At 36.1% G+C, this 18588-nt stretch overlaps 1 protein-coding gene across 4 annotated transcripts in view; it reads left to right on the top strand.

Annotated features, from left to right (window-relative positions):
* Positions 1-18588, top strand: part of LRBA (LPS responsive beige-like anchor protein) — a 414027-nt gene that overhangs the window by 103314 nt on the left and 292125 nt on the right. For 3 of the 4 annotated variants that reach the window (XM_074588815.1, XM_074588817.1, XM_074588818.1), the window contains 4 exons: positions 822-955; positions 9314-9392; positions 9659-9792; positions 12111-12172. In XM_074588815.1, coding sequence (XP_074444916.1) covers positions 822-955; positions 9314-9392; positions 9659-9792; positions 12111-12172 — 409 coding nt within the window. The remainder of the gene's footprint in view (positions 1-821; positions 956-9313; positions 9393-9658; positions 9793-12110; positions 12173-18588) is intronic. The other variant, XM_074588816.1, reaches the window with a different exon arrangement.

Genomic DNA, 18588 nt, shown 5'->3' on the forward strand with positions numbered 1-18588 from the left:
TGCCTTTAACGTATGCTTAACAAGGCCTTTTAGGTATTTGGAATAAAGTACTACAATTTAATTGAAATTGGTATAGCATAAATAGATGTCTTAGTAACAAGTGACATAAATCTCCATGCCTAACTTGTCACTTTGCATCTATTCCTCTGGTGTAATCCTTAATGCTGACTGTAAGATCTGACGTTTAACTTGTATAAAAGATGGCGATTCTCTCTTCGACTCCAAAGAATGTTTTGATTTGTTATATATGTAAAACTTGATTGATGAGATATACTCAAATTCATGCCTTAGTCATATTTTTAAGATGTGTGAATGTTTGTATGTGCACGCAGATATGTGTTACGATGTTTTTAGCTATCGTATATCCTTCTTCAATTGGTCTAACGCAAAACAGAAATTCTGTGTTAGAATACCAGAAGGTAATATACTGTCAAGGCAACCTTCAGCATTGATAATTTTGAATACTGTGATATCTTTTGCAAATAGTTGCCTGAGCTTTAAAACCAGATCTTAGGGAAACTAAGGTAAAAAGTAAAACCTACTTGCAGGTCACTTAGCCTGCTGATCTCACTGTGTGCTTGTTTTTCAGGGATTTTGCAGACCTGGATGAAATACTAAAGTGTACCATAAAAACTAAACAAGGCTGAAGTGTTCTTTAGGTTAAGGTAGATTGCCAAAGATGATGGGAAAAGAAAATAGAAAATAGGGAAGGAACGGTACTTTTACAGGACATAGAAGTGGATGTACTAGTTGTGTAAACAAGGATCATGATGTGTGAACCTTCATACAGTATTATTTACTAACTTTTTGTCTTCACCTAGGAGTGTCGTTGTACCACCAAAGAAATCGACCATTTCCTCTTCTACAGCTGCTGTGGGTATTCCTACAAATGCTGTCAGTGTGGTTTCTTCTTTAGATTCGGCTCAAGCTCCGGATTTGTCAGGAGAATCTCCTGGTGAGTAAGGGTAAATTAAGCAACTTAAATCCCAGCCCTTCCTCTCTTGCATCTCCCTCCCTCCCCATTCACTTTTTCAGTTTGCTCTGTGTTTTTTCTTATGTTTTATGTGAAGGTGAGAAGGTTTTTGTAGTTATCCATATATCAAAACACCTTAGATGAGAACGATGGCTTTTCAGACGTTAAGTCATTAGTTGCCTTCAATTGTAATACTGATTAGAGTGTGTATATATATTACCTGTCTATATGTGAGTCTTGCTTGTACTGAGAATACAGATACTCATTGCTGGTTGTATTTTTTTAGATATTTCTGCCGAAAATCTGGGAAGATGGTATTTTACACTTCTTTCTTTTGAACTATGGGAGTGTATTTGGTATAACATGTTCTAAATTACAAAGACACAGAAAAGGACCTTTGAGACTTTTGTGTCCTGCATACTACTTTGTCTATATTTTTGTCATATGCCCTCATATAGCAGCTTGCAGGCCTGCATTCAGTACCCGTACCTCTTATAAAGACCAGTATCAGATCCTGAAAAGTAGACATGACTCTAAGTTAAACTGGACCAATTGTCAGTGACATTATATCAGTTCATGAATGTAAGAATTCTTCGTTTTTGATGTTTTCTTTTTGATTTTATTATTCCTGGTTTTGATGCTGTAGCTACAGAAATGTAAAAAAAACCTCCTGTTCATAAACTAAAAAAAAAAAAAAAAAAGAGCTTTGCTAAACTTTTTGGGAGTTTTCCTTTTACCTTTATCTAGCAGAACAAATGCAAATGTCTGGACAATATTTGTCATAATTTCAAGATTCCTCACAGTTTTTGTAGAGCAGATGTACTGTATTAACTTGTGTTCAGTATAAATACAGTATGTTCTAAATATACCATATTTATTTGTTACAGATTTTTTTGTTATGTAGAATATAAGCTTGTTTATAAATTGTAGGGTATTTGTCCAAGGATATATGTGCGAAGTAAGACTGAAAATTATATACAAGTGTTTCCAATAGATTTAGCCTGAGGTCGGATTCAGTGTTGATGCTGAACTAATTGCTTTGGACAGTTTTTTCAGTGGGGACAAAATTGAGTAGGTTGTTTATAAGCAAGAGGTCCTTTGAACCCTTAGTCTCTCTAGTCATTCTGTATGAGATAAATGATGTTTAACCTTATATACTGTGTCAAAGGCATGTTTTTCTGCTTAGCCATGTTTAAGTCCCAAGGCTGCGTAGGATCTCATAATTGTTTGTGCCCACAAAGTTTAACGTCAAGACTTAGAATTGATTTGCATCTTAATCAAGGAAATCTCAAGCTATGTCTGATTATTGGTGTTTCTTTTCAATGTTTGAGTTTCTTGCTTCCTGTTTCTGTGAACTTACATCCAACTTGCAAAGACTGAGGATAAAAATGTAATCCGTTCTCATGTCCTCTAGTACTTGTGTGTCTGGAAGATATTTATTGCCATCTTTAACTGCCCGCTGCATTTCTTAGGAAAATCAAAGAAGTTTTGTTCCAGCCATGATAAAGGAAAAGCAAAGCTGTTGAAATCTAGTATGTTCTTACTCTTTGCAAAAGGGAGAATCCATTTTGTCACTGAAATTGCAGGAGGTAGCACTATACTAGTCTAGGAGTAATGCTTGGACTAGGAAAATTAGCTGTCCTTTAAAATGTCGCAGTTCTTTGGGGAAGGTCAGCTCTGAGCAGCTAATCTGTTTTTAAAATAATAAAACCTTACCTACGTTGTAATGGTTTAAAAGAATTGCTAATTCATTAACTTCTTACTTGTTTACCCAGGCTAGATGTGAGCTTAATTATTACAATTTCTGAAGTCAGTATTCACTTGCTTTTAATAGAAACAAAACAGTATTGGTTTTTCAGATTTAGTCAATCTTTTAAGAATGTATAGAAGAAAAAATAGGTGCTCCCGTGCCTGTAGAATGTACAAGAAATCCAGACAATAAACAATACTGATGTAGTTCGTAACTCTGTGACTGCCAGCATGTCTGGGAGTTTTGGCAAAAATTGGACACGTAATCTGAACTGATATGCATAAAAAGAAACTAATCGGGATTAAAAATAGTAGACATGTTTAGACTGGCTATCTAATTAATTAAAAGAAAAAGGATAAATGAAATCATGCCTGAAACAGATTAAAATGTGAGACCGTTTCTTTTTCCCCAGTGAAATAATGGCATGGAAACAAAAATTTTGCAGAGATGGAGTGGTTTACACTTATGTTGTTTGTGTAAATTGCATACATTTAAGTTGGAAATAAAGTTCTGTAGAAGGTCTTTAACTCTTTTATTTGAGGATACAAGTAGCAGTGAGCAAGCTTCCTATAAAAAGAAAATATAATGTATATAATTTCCCCTGACTTCAAATCACATGTTCTTTCACTAATTTTTGTTTTCATGCAGTGGAGAATCAATACATTGTTCTCATTTTTTTTTTTTCAGCTGACTTTCACTGTAAGTCTCTTTACTTTTGTAATTAAGGGAAAAAAATGAATCAAATCCTTTTTAAAAACGTGCTGAGACTAGGTGTTTCTGCAGTGAATATAAATTTTGTGCTTTTTCACCTTTTATATGAGGGCTACTTATTAAACATTATTGCTACATTTAAAAATACATTTCAGTTGTTTTTTCTAAAGTCAAAGAATTTTTAAAAGTGAGTTTTGTATGCATTTGTTGGATATGTTTTAAAAACTGATTAAGTGAACTGAACCTTAATATAATAACATACAATGCTTTATTGCGGAGACTTGAGTCGATTTCCTCCAAAGCAGAGATGAAAGGGATATACAAACATTGAAATGGAATTAAACAGCAAGTGGTAGCGTTTCAGTTGCAATGTGTACATAAGCACTATTCGTGAATAAATTTTATAGAGAAGTGAGCATCCTCCACCTGTAGATGTGATGTCAGAATTGCTTGGTCAAGGTAGGATCTGTCTTGAAATATTAGTTTGTGTGGTCCCAGATGCCTCTCTTGTCATTTGTGTGTGCTCAGAATTCATCAACCTCCTTCCTAATATTTTTTTCCTGGAGGTTGCATCTTGCCTGTAGCTCAAGGTCCGTGAGTATCTCAGATATTTGACCTTAAGATTGTCCTAAGCTTATATCAAGTGGATGTGACATGTCCTGGCCTACCAAAGACAAAGTGTTGACAAGTTGGAAAGATAACCATCTAAGCTCACTCCGTTCCTCTGATACTTTGAAAGAGGGTGAAAACATGTTTTGGCCTCAGACAGCCTGGCCTTTTTGCAGAAGTTTCTTCACCTTCACTCATTCAAGCCGCAGAGTATTTCACGACACAAAAAGCCTTTTCCGAATACAACCGGGCCCCTTGTTGTCTAAACCTGCCCGTCAGTATGTTGCTGATGGCTGATATTTGGGTTGTTGGTCTACTGGAATTGCTGCTCCAATTGTTGAAAGATCTAGGAAATGAATGGAGAAAATAAAGCCCATGTTGAGCCAATCATTTGTCTCTTACAGTGTGTGGTATTGAGGAAAAGAGCATATTTACTAGTAATAATCTAAGGCGGAGGAATTTGCTTGGGTTGTTTCTTCCTTGGATTGGCTCATAGTCTGAATGTGAGATTTCATGCAGGGATTTCACACATGTTGTGTCCAAGAAAGGCTATTGGAAAGGCAAGACTAATGTTTGGATAGGCGGGACTTGGCAGAGTTGTCTGAGCTGTTGTCAGTATGCTAGTGGGATATTTGTAGTTTTGTTTGTCACTTAGTTTTCCTTTTAAATGTTTCAGTTACAGTTGTAATGGTCTGAAGTGGTGTGAACGTTTTTGAACTGTTTCGCAGTTTGCACTCCCACTGTTTTCTCTGATGCCGTTTCTCTGTTTATGTGCTTGAAGGATTTCACATGTGTTTTATTAGTGCTTCGCTCTAAAGAATGCAATTTTGAGGCTTTCGCTATTCATTTTCCAAATGGTTGTTCAAATATGACTTTTATTAAAAAAGGAGTATGAAGAGTCTGTACGAAGCAGGACTGAATTGTGTCTTGTTCTTACTGATACTCTTAAGTGTAGAAAACACAGAGAAGTTCCGCTCAATTTCTGTTGCCTCCCTCCTCCCCTTTTTACTTGAAGTTCTTTGAGCTTCACTTGTTTTGCCTCTGAGCCACACAGCGTTGCCAGCAGGATTTCTGCTGCTCCTGAGCAGAGACATGGGCTGTTCCCTAAAGTGTGAAGTCATAAACAAGGCCACGTCAAAGGCTGAGGTGAAAAAGGAGGTGGATGCTTGGAAGAAACCTGGGAATAAGCAGTAACAGGAGATAAAAAAGGAGTTTCTAGTTTCTAGTCCTGGTTTCTAGTCCTACGTGGAGGAAAATGTAAATTTTTTCCTGCAGTTGGCTTGTTTTGCAAAGAATGGTATTCATTGATTTTTATACAGAGGTGAAAATAACCTTGAAGTGTCGCAATAAAATAAGTCAGTGGGAGACATGCTAAAGTAAGAAAAATGAATGTGAAATGAGTTATCATCAGTGCAGAGGTAGTTCAAGAAATTCACAGGATTATAGTAACTCTTTCAAAGAGAATTACGACTTTACAGTGCCAGTACTTGAAGGCTAGTTACTAAAGCAGAATGCCACTTAAAAATCTCAAATCCTAATGATATGCGATTGAAGTGGTTTAATACTGTTTCAGTACAGAAACTGTTTTAAAGCAACTTCTGTTTAGAGCGTGCACCATTGTTTTGCAAAATCTGTTTTGGTTTAACCTACAGATGTGTTTATGTAACAGATCCCTTATATTAGCTTGTAAAACCTTTCATTGTAGTCTTGCATTGTACACTTCCAGCCCCGGAAGCGTAGTTTTGAGTGAGCTCATTATTTTACCAGATACTCCTTTCATAAAGGGCATCCATGTATTTATGTATGGTAGGTCAGTTGTACAAAATTAAGAGGTATGGTTATTTAATTCAACACTCTTTTTTTTTTTTTTTACTTCATCTCCATCCTGTCAGAGTGAAGTGTATCATACACTCCTTGTGTATTGCCAAGCGTACTTTGTAAGCTTATATGCAAAACCGTAAGGGTCTTGCACAAGGAGTTTCTTTAACAATATTTTATTACTAGAGACGTTATTTGTTTAGACCCTTGGGGACCTTGAATAAACAATAAGGTTTCACTGTAAGGGTGCTAGACAGATGATCTATTTGCATTTTCTTTTATGTTCTTGCAAATGTCTGTAAAACTGTCAGTTTGAAGGAGCCAGTTTATCAGTGAAAGGATAAGGAAGAGATAAGTCAGTTGAGTTCCACATGTTTGAAGTAGCTACTGCACTTACCCACATGTGTGCTGTGGATGAAAATATGCTACTGAAGCATTTTCTTTTTTTTTTTTTTTTACTAAAGGCAGAGAAAATAGTAGAATAAAAAGCCACTTCTGAGTTAAATAAAGTAAAAAAAGTACTTCCATAAAACAGAATTTGAATGCAAAAATCACCATGCCTAATCCTCCCCAAAAAACCCAGCCCTGAAATTCTCAGCTGTGATAAATCTGAGATTCACTCCTTTTAGTGAAACATGTCTGAGTTTGGAATGTGGATTTAGGTGATGATAAGCATGAAGAAATTCAGGCCATAAATATCTTTACATAATCTTCAAAAAGTAGATCAGTTTATATAGGTGCCTGCCTTATGCTGTTGTCAAATTCAAATTATCAGTGATTTTTCTGTTATGTCTATATTTAAAAGTTGATTTTAACTTAAAATGAGATAGATTTTTACATTTTTACCTAATCAATTTGTTTTGATTTCTAAAAGGAAAAAAATCAAGTCCTGTCTGTGTTCAGTGATTACCTTCCGCTCTAGCCATTTTTACCAGTGCCTTTGTGTGTAAAAACAGAAAACCAAACAAAAAAACCAATCCATCCCACAAAATAAAACAAAACCCAAAAACATCCAAGTTACCCCAGATTGAGCGTGTGTCTCTTTATTAGCCTTGTGATGACTGTTATGCCAACAGGCAGTGTATTGTGCATATTTAAGTATGAACAGATGTGTGTAAAAAAAACCAAACAAACCAATCAAAAAAATAAAACCAAAACCAAACCAACAACAGAACAACAAACCCAACCCCCCAAAAAAGAATTATTGTAGCTATTAAGTATCCCACAAAGAACTGGAGTCTTTGGAACCACTGAATTAGATGGCGTGTTGCCTTTTGTGAGCTGTGTTTTGTTCTTCTGTACAGGAGGCTCCGTTGTAATTTTTAGCACATCATTTGATGGCTTTTCCTTTGGGAATACTCAAAATACTTTTTGGTGATTTGACTATGTAAAATTAGATGTTAAAGAAATGGAATTATATCCATGAAAATATTGAAAATATTTACAGAATCTAGACTTCACCATTGAAACGTTCAGATACGTATCTTTCATTTGTCTTTATTAGATAAATTATTGAGGAATAATTTATAGGAAGATTCAAATTCCACCTTGCTTTCAGCTAACTCTTTGTTCCCCGCTTTCTTGTCCATCATTTTATATGGGCCACTGAAAATTTCTTTCTGACCCTGTCATCCCATACAAAAGTCAAAATAAGAGCTTCACGTTGAATTTATGACAGGCATAAGCAAATCACATCCACAAAGATACTTCCTACTTCTGAAGAAAGAAAAAGACATGAGTGCAAAACCTTTCACCGTTTGATGCATTGGTTTAATTTATTAGTTTCTGTGCTGCCTTTAAAGCAAGATTAGAGAAAAACATCTTCCCCAGATAGAGGAAAAAAAAAAAAAATAATAAAAAAACCCAAACAAAGCACAAACCCCCAGCATTTCTAGGGGGAAGCTCTGTGTGCCAGTGTTTTGGAGCAGGAGTTTGAAATTTGACAGGAGAAATAAACTTAGTATAGGGATCTGTCTTTGCCACCTTTTTACGAATCTATTCCACTTCAGTCAAGTAGAAAGACTTTGAACAGCTGCAGTTGACGCATTTTGGTAGACACTTTCTAGATTTTAGCAGCTTGTTTTCCTACAAGTTGCATTTAACTGAGCTCACTCCAGTGTAGGTGGGACGATCATGATTTTTTCTATAGTTATAGTTCTGAGAAGGGTCACGTCTTCGCTAAGGTAGATGTGGGAACTGAAATGATTAAACTCTCTTCTTTCATGCTTCTTTCCTTTTTTTTTTTTCTTTTCTTCCCCCCCCCCCCCCCCCCCCCCCCCCCCTCTTTCCAGCAGCATTAGAATCTGAAACTGGCGAGGTGAGAGGAAAGAGAATAGGACAGGGTCTAAGGTCGGAAAGAGATAGGATTGCAGATGGACTTGAAGCAGTCACGCTCTTGGGAAATGCACAGAAATCTGTCTGCTAAGATTCATTCCTCTCTATAGTTTGGAATGCAATGCAAGATTTGTGAGTCACCATTCCTATCCTGGCAGCAAATATCTGTGAAATCTCTGGCTGTCTTGCTTACCCCCTCTTCATCATTGCTAATACCAATCCATACTGCAGTATGGAGGTTGTATTTCTCTTTATATACTGAACAGCAGAATTTAGTATTTACAGATTCCTACTCTGCTGATGAGAGCCATGTAGTGTCAATTTGACATAACACAATTGCATATTTTTTTTTTTGTAGCCATAGGATACATAAATGACTCAGTCTTCCCTATCAACCTTTGAATAATTGATGTGGCAAAGTTAATAACTCATAAATGAGGTTATACCACTGCCATCACGCTAATGATGCTGGCAGTGCAATGGTGAATTTTATCGTAGCTGTCTCTGTCGGCGTCCTAGTGTTGCAAAAATTCAAGCCAGGCTGTTGAAAATACCTGCTCATTGTGTGTTCTGCTTCATTTTGACACAAATATGTTTTAATTTTAGCCAAAAAATTAAGGGGTTTCTGGGCAAGTTACTTAAAACTGGATGAGCACTTCCAGCAACCAAAAGAGATGGTTTAAAATGTTACCATTTGGCTATATATTAGGTATATTAGCATTAGTACACTACAGGACTAGTAAGGGTGTGAGACATTATTTGTACTCGGAGAGAATCATGGGTTATAAGGTCAGAAGGGATCACTGCCATCTAGTCTGACTTCCTTCACAAAGCAAACTGCAAGGCTTCCTTGAATTACTTTCTATTTGTGCGAGAGCAAAATTGAAAGAGCTTGCCGTGGCATACCTGGTAAACAGGAATGTAAGGAAATAGGAGTCATAAGAAAAGTTTGAAGAAAAGTTTGAGGTACAAAGAGGTGAAAGGGTTTACCTAGTCCTCACCACGCACTTGAAAACCATTGATTCGCAGAAGCTGAGCTCGAGGTTTTATTTTCTGGTCCAGTCGTTTAACCTCTGGCACGTTTTCTTCTGTAATTCGTTTATTACTTTCTCTTGTAGGAAGGGGATCATCTAGTTCAAAATTGCCATCTGTCCCTACAGTTTCTTCAGTGCCTGAGGATTCTGCTTCAAATATGAGGTAACTTCTTCAATGGAACATCTGGACAGCTGTGCTGTGGCTCACATTTTTGATATTACAGTTGATATCCCGATTCCACATCACTTAAGAATGTTGTTTAGCTGATGTTCAATACCAAATGAAGGTTTGGGAAAATACGAGTGTCGGATTATTGATTCCTTCTTAGATGCATGTATCACTTAAACGTTGCCAAAAACTATACTCCTTTCTACAAAATTCCAGCAACTTCCTTCTCTTTTTGTTAATGACGTATATCTCTCTACTAGTATTACAGAGAGGCTTGAACATGCTTTGGAAAAAGCTGCCCCACTTCTGAGAGAGATTTTTGTGGATTTTGCTCCCTTTCTTTCTCGGACTCTTTTGGGCAGCCATGGGCAGGAGTTGCTGATAGAAGGTACAAGTAAGTTTCCATTTAAAAAAAGTTTGGTTTTTTTTTTTTTTAATGTGTGCTTTGTTTTACCTTGGAGACTCCAAATGTCTTTTTTTTCTGCTGGCTCTGCCTTAGAAGCTTTCTTCCTGCCTTCCCACACAGTGCTGTCCGCTGGATTTCACTGTCCCTTCGGGTCTTTAGTCTTCTGAGGTCATTGTCATTGCCTCCTCATCTTCGCCATCTCTGCGGCCTCTCTGCCTCCATCTCATCTCATAGTTTCCTGTATCTTGTTATGTGGGACGAATTGCTGTTGTCTCTTCCTTGGGTTTCCACTGCTTCCAGGGAATTGTCCCATAGAAGCTGGGGTCCGAAATGTATTTTCTGAGCCTTAAAAAGAAAACTTGGTGTCAGGGTAACACTTTGATACAAAGTGAAGTATAGAGTATAGTGTAGGAAGTTAAGTTAGGAACACCTTGCCCTTTTACTGTGGTAACAGAAGGCTTCTTGGGATCTTTGTCAGCAGAGCATGTTATGGTCTCTCTCTTGCACGTGAATCTGCTTCTGTCTTTTTGGTTTCTAGTTGGAAGGCAATCATGCAGGTAAGAGGAATACATTGTCAGTATTGAGAAGAATTCTCTGGTTCTTTTGAGAAGATGAAGATTCAGGTGCACCACAACGATCATGACTCTCCCTGGTGTTGGCTTAAAATGATTGAGTTTGAGATGATTGAGTTTTCTTTCAACTGGTGGGTTTCTCTCTGTTTAAAAACAAGGCTCAGTTCTGCAATGCAGACGTTAATGGCCTCAATTTAAAAAACCACACGTATTGGAACACTGTGAATTTACTAGTGAACACCAGTTTTCCAATTTTCTCATAATTTGGTTATATCATATAAATCATTTCGTCCACTGATTTTTAGGGTGAAAATTGACTTTTTTGTCCAGTTAAGGCAGTCAATTGAATTCGGGACTGAGCTTATTGCAGCTTCCAGTAATGAAGTAGTCCCATGTTAGAAGCTCATGATTGCTTAATTGGAGCTGATTGCTTGCACGTGAGCTGTATTTGCACTAGGAGACCTACTTGCTTGCTGGGGAATTAAAGTTCTTTTTTAAAAACATTTTTGAAACGACTTGTTTTGTGGATTAGGAGAGGCATTCTGTATGTCTTGCTGAATATGGTTAACGTTGTCAGAAACACAATTAGAGTTTCAGAAACACAATCAAACATTGACAAGTGTTTTACTGAAGACAGCTGATATCAAAATTGAAACTTCATTAAGCTTCACTGAAATTAAAACTATTTAGTTTAGGCATTTAGCTTGCCTACCTTTTGGGGTAGGAAGAAGTGGCAGAAAGTGTATGAATTGTCTTCTGTAAGACTGAAGAAAATGGGATTCTACTTTTGATTATACATGTGGGCATTGCTTTAGCTGATAAACATTTCAATGGAAGCTGTCTTGTGAACAAATTTCTTTCATTCAATTAATAAGAATAACAGGAAAGATATTTTTCTTAAAGCTTTACTTGCCAGGGAATTAAATATCCTATTTAGTTAGATAATCTGGTTTCAAAGTATTTTGACTGTAGTATAGATTATATACACAGAGAGATGACTATTTCGTAGATTGGATCATCAAAAAAAAAAAGCAGAGAAATTATTGGGACCGTTTGAACTGTCTAGACAAAAATAAACACACAAACCCCATTTTTGTCCCTAAAAACCAATTGTAGACACCCAAAATAAATGCGAACACAAATAAAAATAATAGTCAAATTAGTTTATAAACAATCGAGAATATATAATAGGTTATTGCTTGCACTTCTGCTAAGGTTTAGTGTGGGGTTAAGGGTCAAAGTACTAATAAGAGTGTTTGGGATGTCTGCTGCCATGAAACAAAATGGAAACTTGATTGATAGCTGGGGGCTGAAAGGAGAACGCGCAATGGAGAAAGCAAAGGTCATAAAGCCATTTCCCTTCTCTGCATATATAATGACCCAATCCTTCAAGAAATAGCAAAATGTAGATACAGTGGATTAATATAACATATGTTAACCACACTTCTGATCATTTTGACATACAAACATTTATGAAACTGTGAATAATGGAGGTAATGTATTACTGTTACCTGCATCTTTAGATGTGAGGCATGGAAGTGATGATCTCCCTCTCATGTACATACTTCTATTTTGTGCTGATAAAGTACAAAATTGAGCTGGAAGTGGCATGAGAATTTCAGCTTTCCTTTCATTGTCATAATGCTTCTAATCTATTGCACTTCAAAACAGTTTGTATGAACAGCTGGTGCCATGTAAGCATGCGTTTATATATACCATTTTTTGCTTTTGTAGGTCTTGTGTGCATGAAATCTAGCAGTTCAGTTGTGGAGCTGGTGATGCTTCTTTGCTCTCAGGTGAGGTGTAAGTAACAATGTTGTCTGAAATTGCTGTCTTTCAACACAATGGAAATTACAGTTAAAATTTTACTTTAAACTTAAGGTTATGTGTAATAGGTAAAAAGATTATGTGCAAGGCCTTTTGATTAAAAAAAAAAAATCATAGTAATTGTGTCTATTCGTTCGGAGAGAGAAAATGCTAAGGGTTTTATGTTACCTAACTATTGAGCATTTACATAACCTTGATGGTGGTGTGCCTAAGTAATTCTGCGCTGTCATTTTTGTAAGATAAAATAGGATCGATAAAATATTAAGGTTATAGAAACAGATTGAGTTCTGCATCTTGGCATGCTGAATCCTCTGGGATGAATAGAATTTTTCCTTTTGTGTAGAGGTTATGAAATGAGTGATAAATACTTTTGAAACCCTGTCATTCTTAATTGATTTGACAAGTACTAAGAATTTGAGAAAAATTTAAGAAAGCAACCCTGGTTGTCAGCAGCTGGGGGCATTCTACATTCCTAAAGGCGAAGTGATTTTAGATGTGTAAGAACCTCAGAATTGCCCGTTCCTGTGGTTAGAAAAGAGCCAGAGTCGAAGGAGCTTTCTTAAAATTGTACATGCTGTATTAATTGGATTGTCTTTTGGGGTTTCTTGCTTTCTTTTTGGTAATTAAATGGAAGACTGTTTTTATTGAGCCTTTCTTTTGGTGCCTTAAAAATGATACCTTTCTGGTAGTAAATTCCCCTACTTAAAACTTTAAAATAGCCTTTTTTAATGGGAATGGTATTGGTCTAGAGGTCAAGGGTTCTGACCCATTTCAAAACCTTTGACCTTCATTTACAACCCTTATGGTTTGCTTGCCTGACGAATAAGGATAATGCAAAATTAATGTTTCTTCACATCGATTTATTCGTTTTAGTGCCTATATTGCCAAATTTATTTAGAGTGTGCTGATAGACATTTCATGAATACAAATGAAAGAATCATAGAAGGTGTGAAAAATCGATAGTCTGCATTGTCAATAAAGTGCAATAAGAACAATTACTTCTGGAGATTACACCTAATAGATTTTACAATGAACTAGTGAAGAGTAGTTATGTTTTCTAGTGAGCTTATTATTAATGAATGTATCTAGAACTTTGCTCATCTAGTTTTCCTGAGATTTAATATTCCTTATGGAACTTTTGGAATTTAGAGATCGTTATTTTACATGTGGCAGTTCTGGAAATGGACATTGTTCACGACTTCTAGAATATGAATTTGCTGCTGATTTGAATTGGAAAAGAATCCTTGCTACCAAGAAATCCATATACAAGTTTTACTATTCATTTGCTAATGTGTTAAGAGTAAAAGTAATCTGAGTATTAAATATGCGCCTGACAGCTTGGTATTACCATTTAAAAAATTAGTTTTCAGTATCCGTGCTGCTTGTATCCATAATTAGGGGCTGACCTTTCCTTCTTTTTTTGGTAGGATAATCTAATCTTTTTTAAAATCATGTTGTGCTCTGTACTGTACGTCACTTGTTTGGTTTTGGGAAGTGGAAAGGATAAGGAATAAATGACGTGCTCTAATGCATCTATTTGTCATGTGTGTCACAATGCCACTTAATGCTAATCTAATCAAATTGAGGATATCGTGATTGCTTAGCAGCGCTAGTTGCAGAGACTGAGGTTGTTCTTTGTGCAATGTAGAAATAAACCAATAAAGTCACAAAGACCTCAAAGTCTTTTTAAAGTTACATAGCAGCTGTAATTTTTGGCAGAATATGAAAAATGATGTGAGAAATGAATCTAAAATTAGCTCCAGATGTATACAGATTGTTCTGGGGTGATAATTACATTTTTCACTTTGAATTTTCCTAATTCAAAGAGGTCAGCATGGCAATCACAGAAGTGATTTATTTTGTTAAGAAGTGAACTGTCTTTTGCTACATGAAAGCTTGAGAGATATGAAATTGAATTTCAAGCCGACATTTTACAGATACTGGGAGGAGATGGGGTTGAGCTTGATTGATTTTTTTTTTTTTTCCTTTTTTTTCTTTTTTCCTTTTTTTTTTTTTAAACCCAAGATAGGGTGGGAAGTGAAGTGATATTCTTTGCTAAAATTTTAATTAATTTTTAAGAGGAGATGGAGAGGATGAAGTGCCAAAGATCAAAAGATCAGGTCAAAAACTAGTTTTTAATCACATAAATAATGTGGCATAGTTACAAAGTAAGTATCTGCAAATTTGATTTAAAACTTCACAAATTTGTCAGCCATCATTTTATGAAATTGAAAGATTACTCTGATTAATATCTTTGGTGTTTTTTATGCTAACCTCTTTCTGAAAATTTGTTTTAAATATTGTGTACGTGATGTAAGCACTTGGATTGTCTTTCTGAAACATCTGAAATTTTTCTGCTGTTTATTTAGATTTATGGCTGGAATATGTTTTTTTCCTTTCTCAGACGTGCAAAATAGAATAATATTATCTCTCAAGTAATTTCTTCATAGAGTTGTGAAAATAAAACTCTTTCACAGGGGAAGTGATTTTAAAAAAAATTGAAATGATACCATTCTGTGAAACTATTTGTGACACCTGGTTAATTTCTTCTCTTGTGTAAAGTTCCTACCTTTAGGCATATGGAGAAAGACCGCTGCTTTTGTATTTTAGTTTTGTGTTTATGTGTTGATACGTTCTTTTATGTTTAACGCAAGGTAAAGAGAGAAACAGGTGGTTTGAGACACAGACAAAAGGCTTTCTCTAAGACGAAACCAGTTGTGTTTTTTGATAGACACGCTACATTTTGAGATGTGTCTCAGTGTGTATACTTGGATTTATATAAATCTATCAAAACATAAAGAAATCCTTCATTTAATATTACTGCAAAGTGTTCCTGCTTATTTGACATTAATATCATTTTTGAAAGAATCGACGTTGCATTCAAGGCCACTTTATAAAAGCGTTGTGTTGCTCATCCTAATTCAGTCTGACACACATTCCAATAACACTACCTCCCTTCCAGGGCTTAAAACTAAATTTATGGCTGAGCATTGTGAAGTGCATCATTTAAAAATGGTTTCAACCCAAAACATCTAATAAATAAATAATGTGTATGGCTACTCAGTAGCAGACTTTCCAGACTAGAAATCATTCCATCGGATACTCAACAGTCCACTATCGGAGAGGGCTGTCAGATAAATCTTATAGTAGCTGCGTTCATGTCCTGTAAATCACATGTTATTGTCTGAGCCTTCTGCCAGGTCATCTATTCTTTTCCCATTTATCAGAAATGCATACAGTACAGTGAACCTAGAAGCACCATCTAGTCTGGCCTGGCATCCTGTCGGGGTAATTAAACCAGCCAAAAGAGAGAAGTCCTGTGTCTATTATCCCTTTTAAATGAGTGACGTCAGAATGTTAAAGGTGCTCCTATGCTATTGTGAGACAAGGCTTCTGCGTGGAGAAACTGTGATATCACCCCTGAATAAAATATTTTCATCTAGAAGGACTCTCGCTCTATGCTTAAAACACGAAGGGGCATTTATGAATTGAGTGCATGTTTATCCATGAAGCAAATATGCTACTGTGCTTCCTTTCATTTGTCAGATATTTTCTTGAAATCCATGACTAAGTAAGAAAAACTGTGTTCTTCCCCACTCTCTCATGAAGGTATTAAAAACATTTATCCGTTGCTCACACACATGAAGCATTTGTCCCATTATTGTACCTCCAAGGTGAAAAGGTACAAAAATAGGTGAAATAGGTTCCATAATTTTCCTTCATGCCTCTGAATTTACAGAATTTGCAGCACTTGAAAAATGCTTCTTTCGGTAGTAAATCAACGGAATTGTCAGTGGAATATGTGTAAGAGAACTAATTAGGTGGTTCTTGTCAGATCCATCTTTGACTTAAGAGCTTTTTTTTCCTACTGAATCTAAATTTTCTAGACCATAAAATAAACTTATACTAACTGACTCAAATACTGTTCAGCTCTAGTATCACTTTTTAAAATTGGTGGAATGCCACCCAACCTTTCTAAAAGTTTGCAATTAAGAATTAATGAATACTGCAGCAACTTTTATGACCCTTTCACCACCATTACCTGCACATATGCCCTGCTTGTTGGTGCAAGGTATAAAAGCTACTTGGTTCCTCCTTTCTCTGCCCCTTGTTGTTTCAAAGGGATTAAGGGCACGTTCTTGATAGCTGATGGCATATATAAACCCGAGACCAATGTTTTAATACATTTACTCTCTAGGTATTTTATCTTCGAGAAATATTAATATGATATATTGCAGTATAACTACACAGCTGTAGCTATTAGATTTATATTGGACCTTGATAAAGTATATCTTTCATGGGGAGATGGAAGAGGGAAGCATAAACTCTGATACCCCAGATTTTTGTGTGTGTGTGCAGTGATAGCGTCTGCACATATGGCCCAATGAAATATGATTATGGCTGAATATGTCATGCGCTGTGCTGATAGTTTTTGGGGTTGTTTTTTGGAGAGAAGAGCACGATCCAAGGCAGTGCGCGTGCATCTTAAAAATACAGCAGAGGCTGATTAGTAATACTAAAGCAGAAGAAAATTACACTATGAAAGTTGGTCTTACTGCCTGTGTAGATGAACTTATAGGCCTTCAGCTTGCTTTTTTTTTTTCTTGTCTATCTCAACTCACCAAACCAATTGTCAGTGGTTAAATGGTGAAACGTTTGAAAAAGGTTTTTCTTTAGCGTGATCTTTCTTTCTTTAGCGTGATCTTTCTTTCTTTAGCGTGATCTTTCTTTCTTTAGCGTGATCTTTCTTTCTTTAGCGTGATCTTTCTTTCTTTAGCGTGATCTTTCTTTCTTTAGCGTGATCTTTCTTTCTTTAGCGTGATCTTTCTTTCTTTAGCGTGATCTTTCTTTCATGTGCTACTAAGTCACTTTGCTAACGGATTCTGTTGCTTGTAAAGAAGTCAGTATTCATCTTCGGCATGAGCAGTATCTTAGTTGCATCATATCTCTTACTGTCATAAGGAATCTTAATTATTTAAACAATATCAACACGTGCCATGCAGTCATGCACCCGTACAAACAATATGATGGCGTATTTCCCTTAAGGAAAAGCAATAGGATGGTAGTTAAGATTTTGATTTTTTCAGGGGATTTTTTGCATGCACGCAGCCCTCCTCCACCCTAGTACTTAAATGTTTGTAAAATGCAACAGGATCTTCAGGCTTTTCTGGGTATCTTGTACTCAGAAAAAAAAGCTTTGTATCAACGATCCAAATTCATTACCTCGGGAACGGCTTTCTGCTTTTCTGCAGCGTGTTCTAAAGTGTGGTAAGCCTTTGAATTACTTGGAGATCTTAGTTGATGTAGAAGATGGCTGGTGTTCAGTGTTTGTTACTTGCAGAGAGAACACGTTATACTGATGCTCTGTGATCTGCACTGGTTCCTAATTTACTTTTAAGTGCAATTTGATGTGATGGATAACTATAGTGATCACTATGAAGTTTTAATCGAATTGGGTATAGGTTATCTGAAGGGCTGAATCACTAAGGTACCACGGCAGCTGAACTCGACAGAAGCACCAAAACTCTAACAATATCCGGGTTTAGATAGGAAGAGAATAAATGCAGTTTGAATACTTTTTATATGCCCCAAGTGTTTAGATTATTACATTTTCATCAAGATAATGCTTTTCAATCTAATCACTTCTGTGTTCTAACAGCTGAAAGTAAATATTTAAAAGGATCTAATAATCCTTTAGATCCACGATGTAAGAAATCTGTGTGTTTTGTTTTGGTACAGAGGGTAGATTTTGTAGGGATTTTGTAAGATGCCAAATGACTTCCTATCAATTTTAACATGTGTTCTAATTTTCTTTTAAAAGCCTTTTAGAAGATATCAGGAGTCAGAAGTTTTTCTTTTTATACAGTGTGAACTTCTGCAAAAGGATCTTTGTTTTTACCAAAGACGAATGTAGCTGTATTTGAGTAAAAAAACCCCAAGCACATCAGTAATAGACTGCTTTTGTGATAAAATGGTTAGAAACATAACTGTTAGGCAAACGAACATGATTTAGATCTTAATAAAGAAAAATAGAAAAAAGGGCTTCCCAAAGTCTAAATTGTTTAGTTCAGGGGAAGACATTGCATGAGTCATGCCCGTGAGCGTTTGCCTTGCCTTGCCTTGCTAACTTTCTCTGCAATGTTACGAAATTTTCGGTGTTTCTCATTTAGTACGACGGCACTGTATTGAGATGCACGGAAAAATACTTCACCTGCGGGCGTGACAGAGACTTCGTAGTGTACTTTTATTCTTGTTTGTTTTTGTTTTGCTTGCGCTCTTTTGAAGAATTTGAGCATTGGAAGAATATCTCGCCAGCCTAGCTTTTTGTAGAGGTGAGGTGGCTGTGGAAGGAAGTGAGGGTGTTCAAGAACATCTTACTCAGCTA

This window comes from Larus michahellis, chromosome 5, assembly GCF_964199755.1.
Source record: "Larus michahellis chromosome 5, bLarMic1.1, whole genome shotgun sequence".
NCBI classification, from domain to species: Eukaryota; Metazoa; Chordata; class Aves; order Charadriiformes; family Laridae; genus Larus; species Larus michahellis.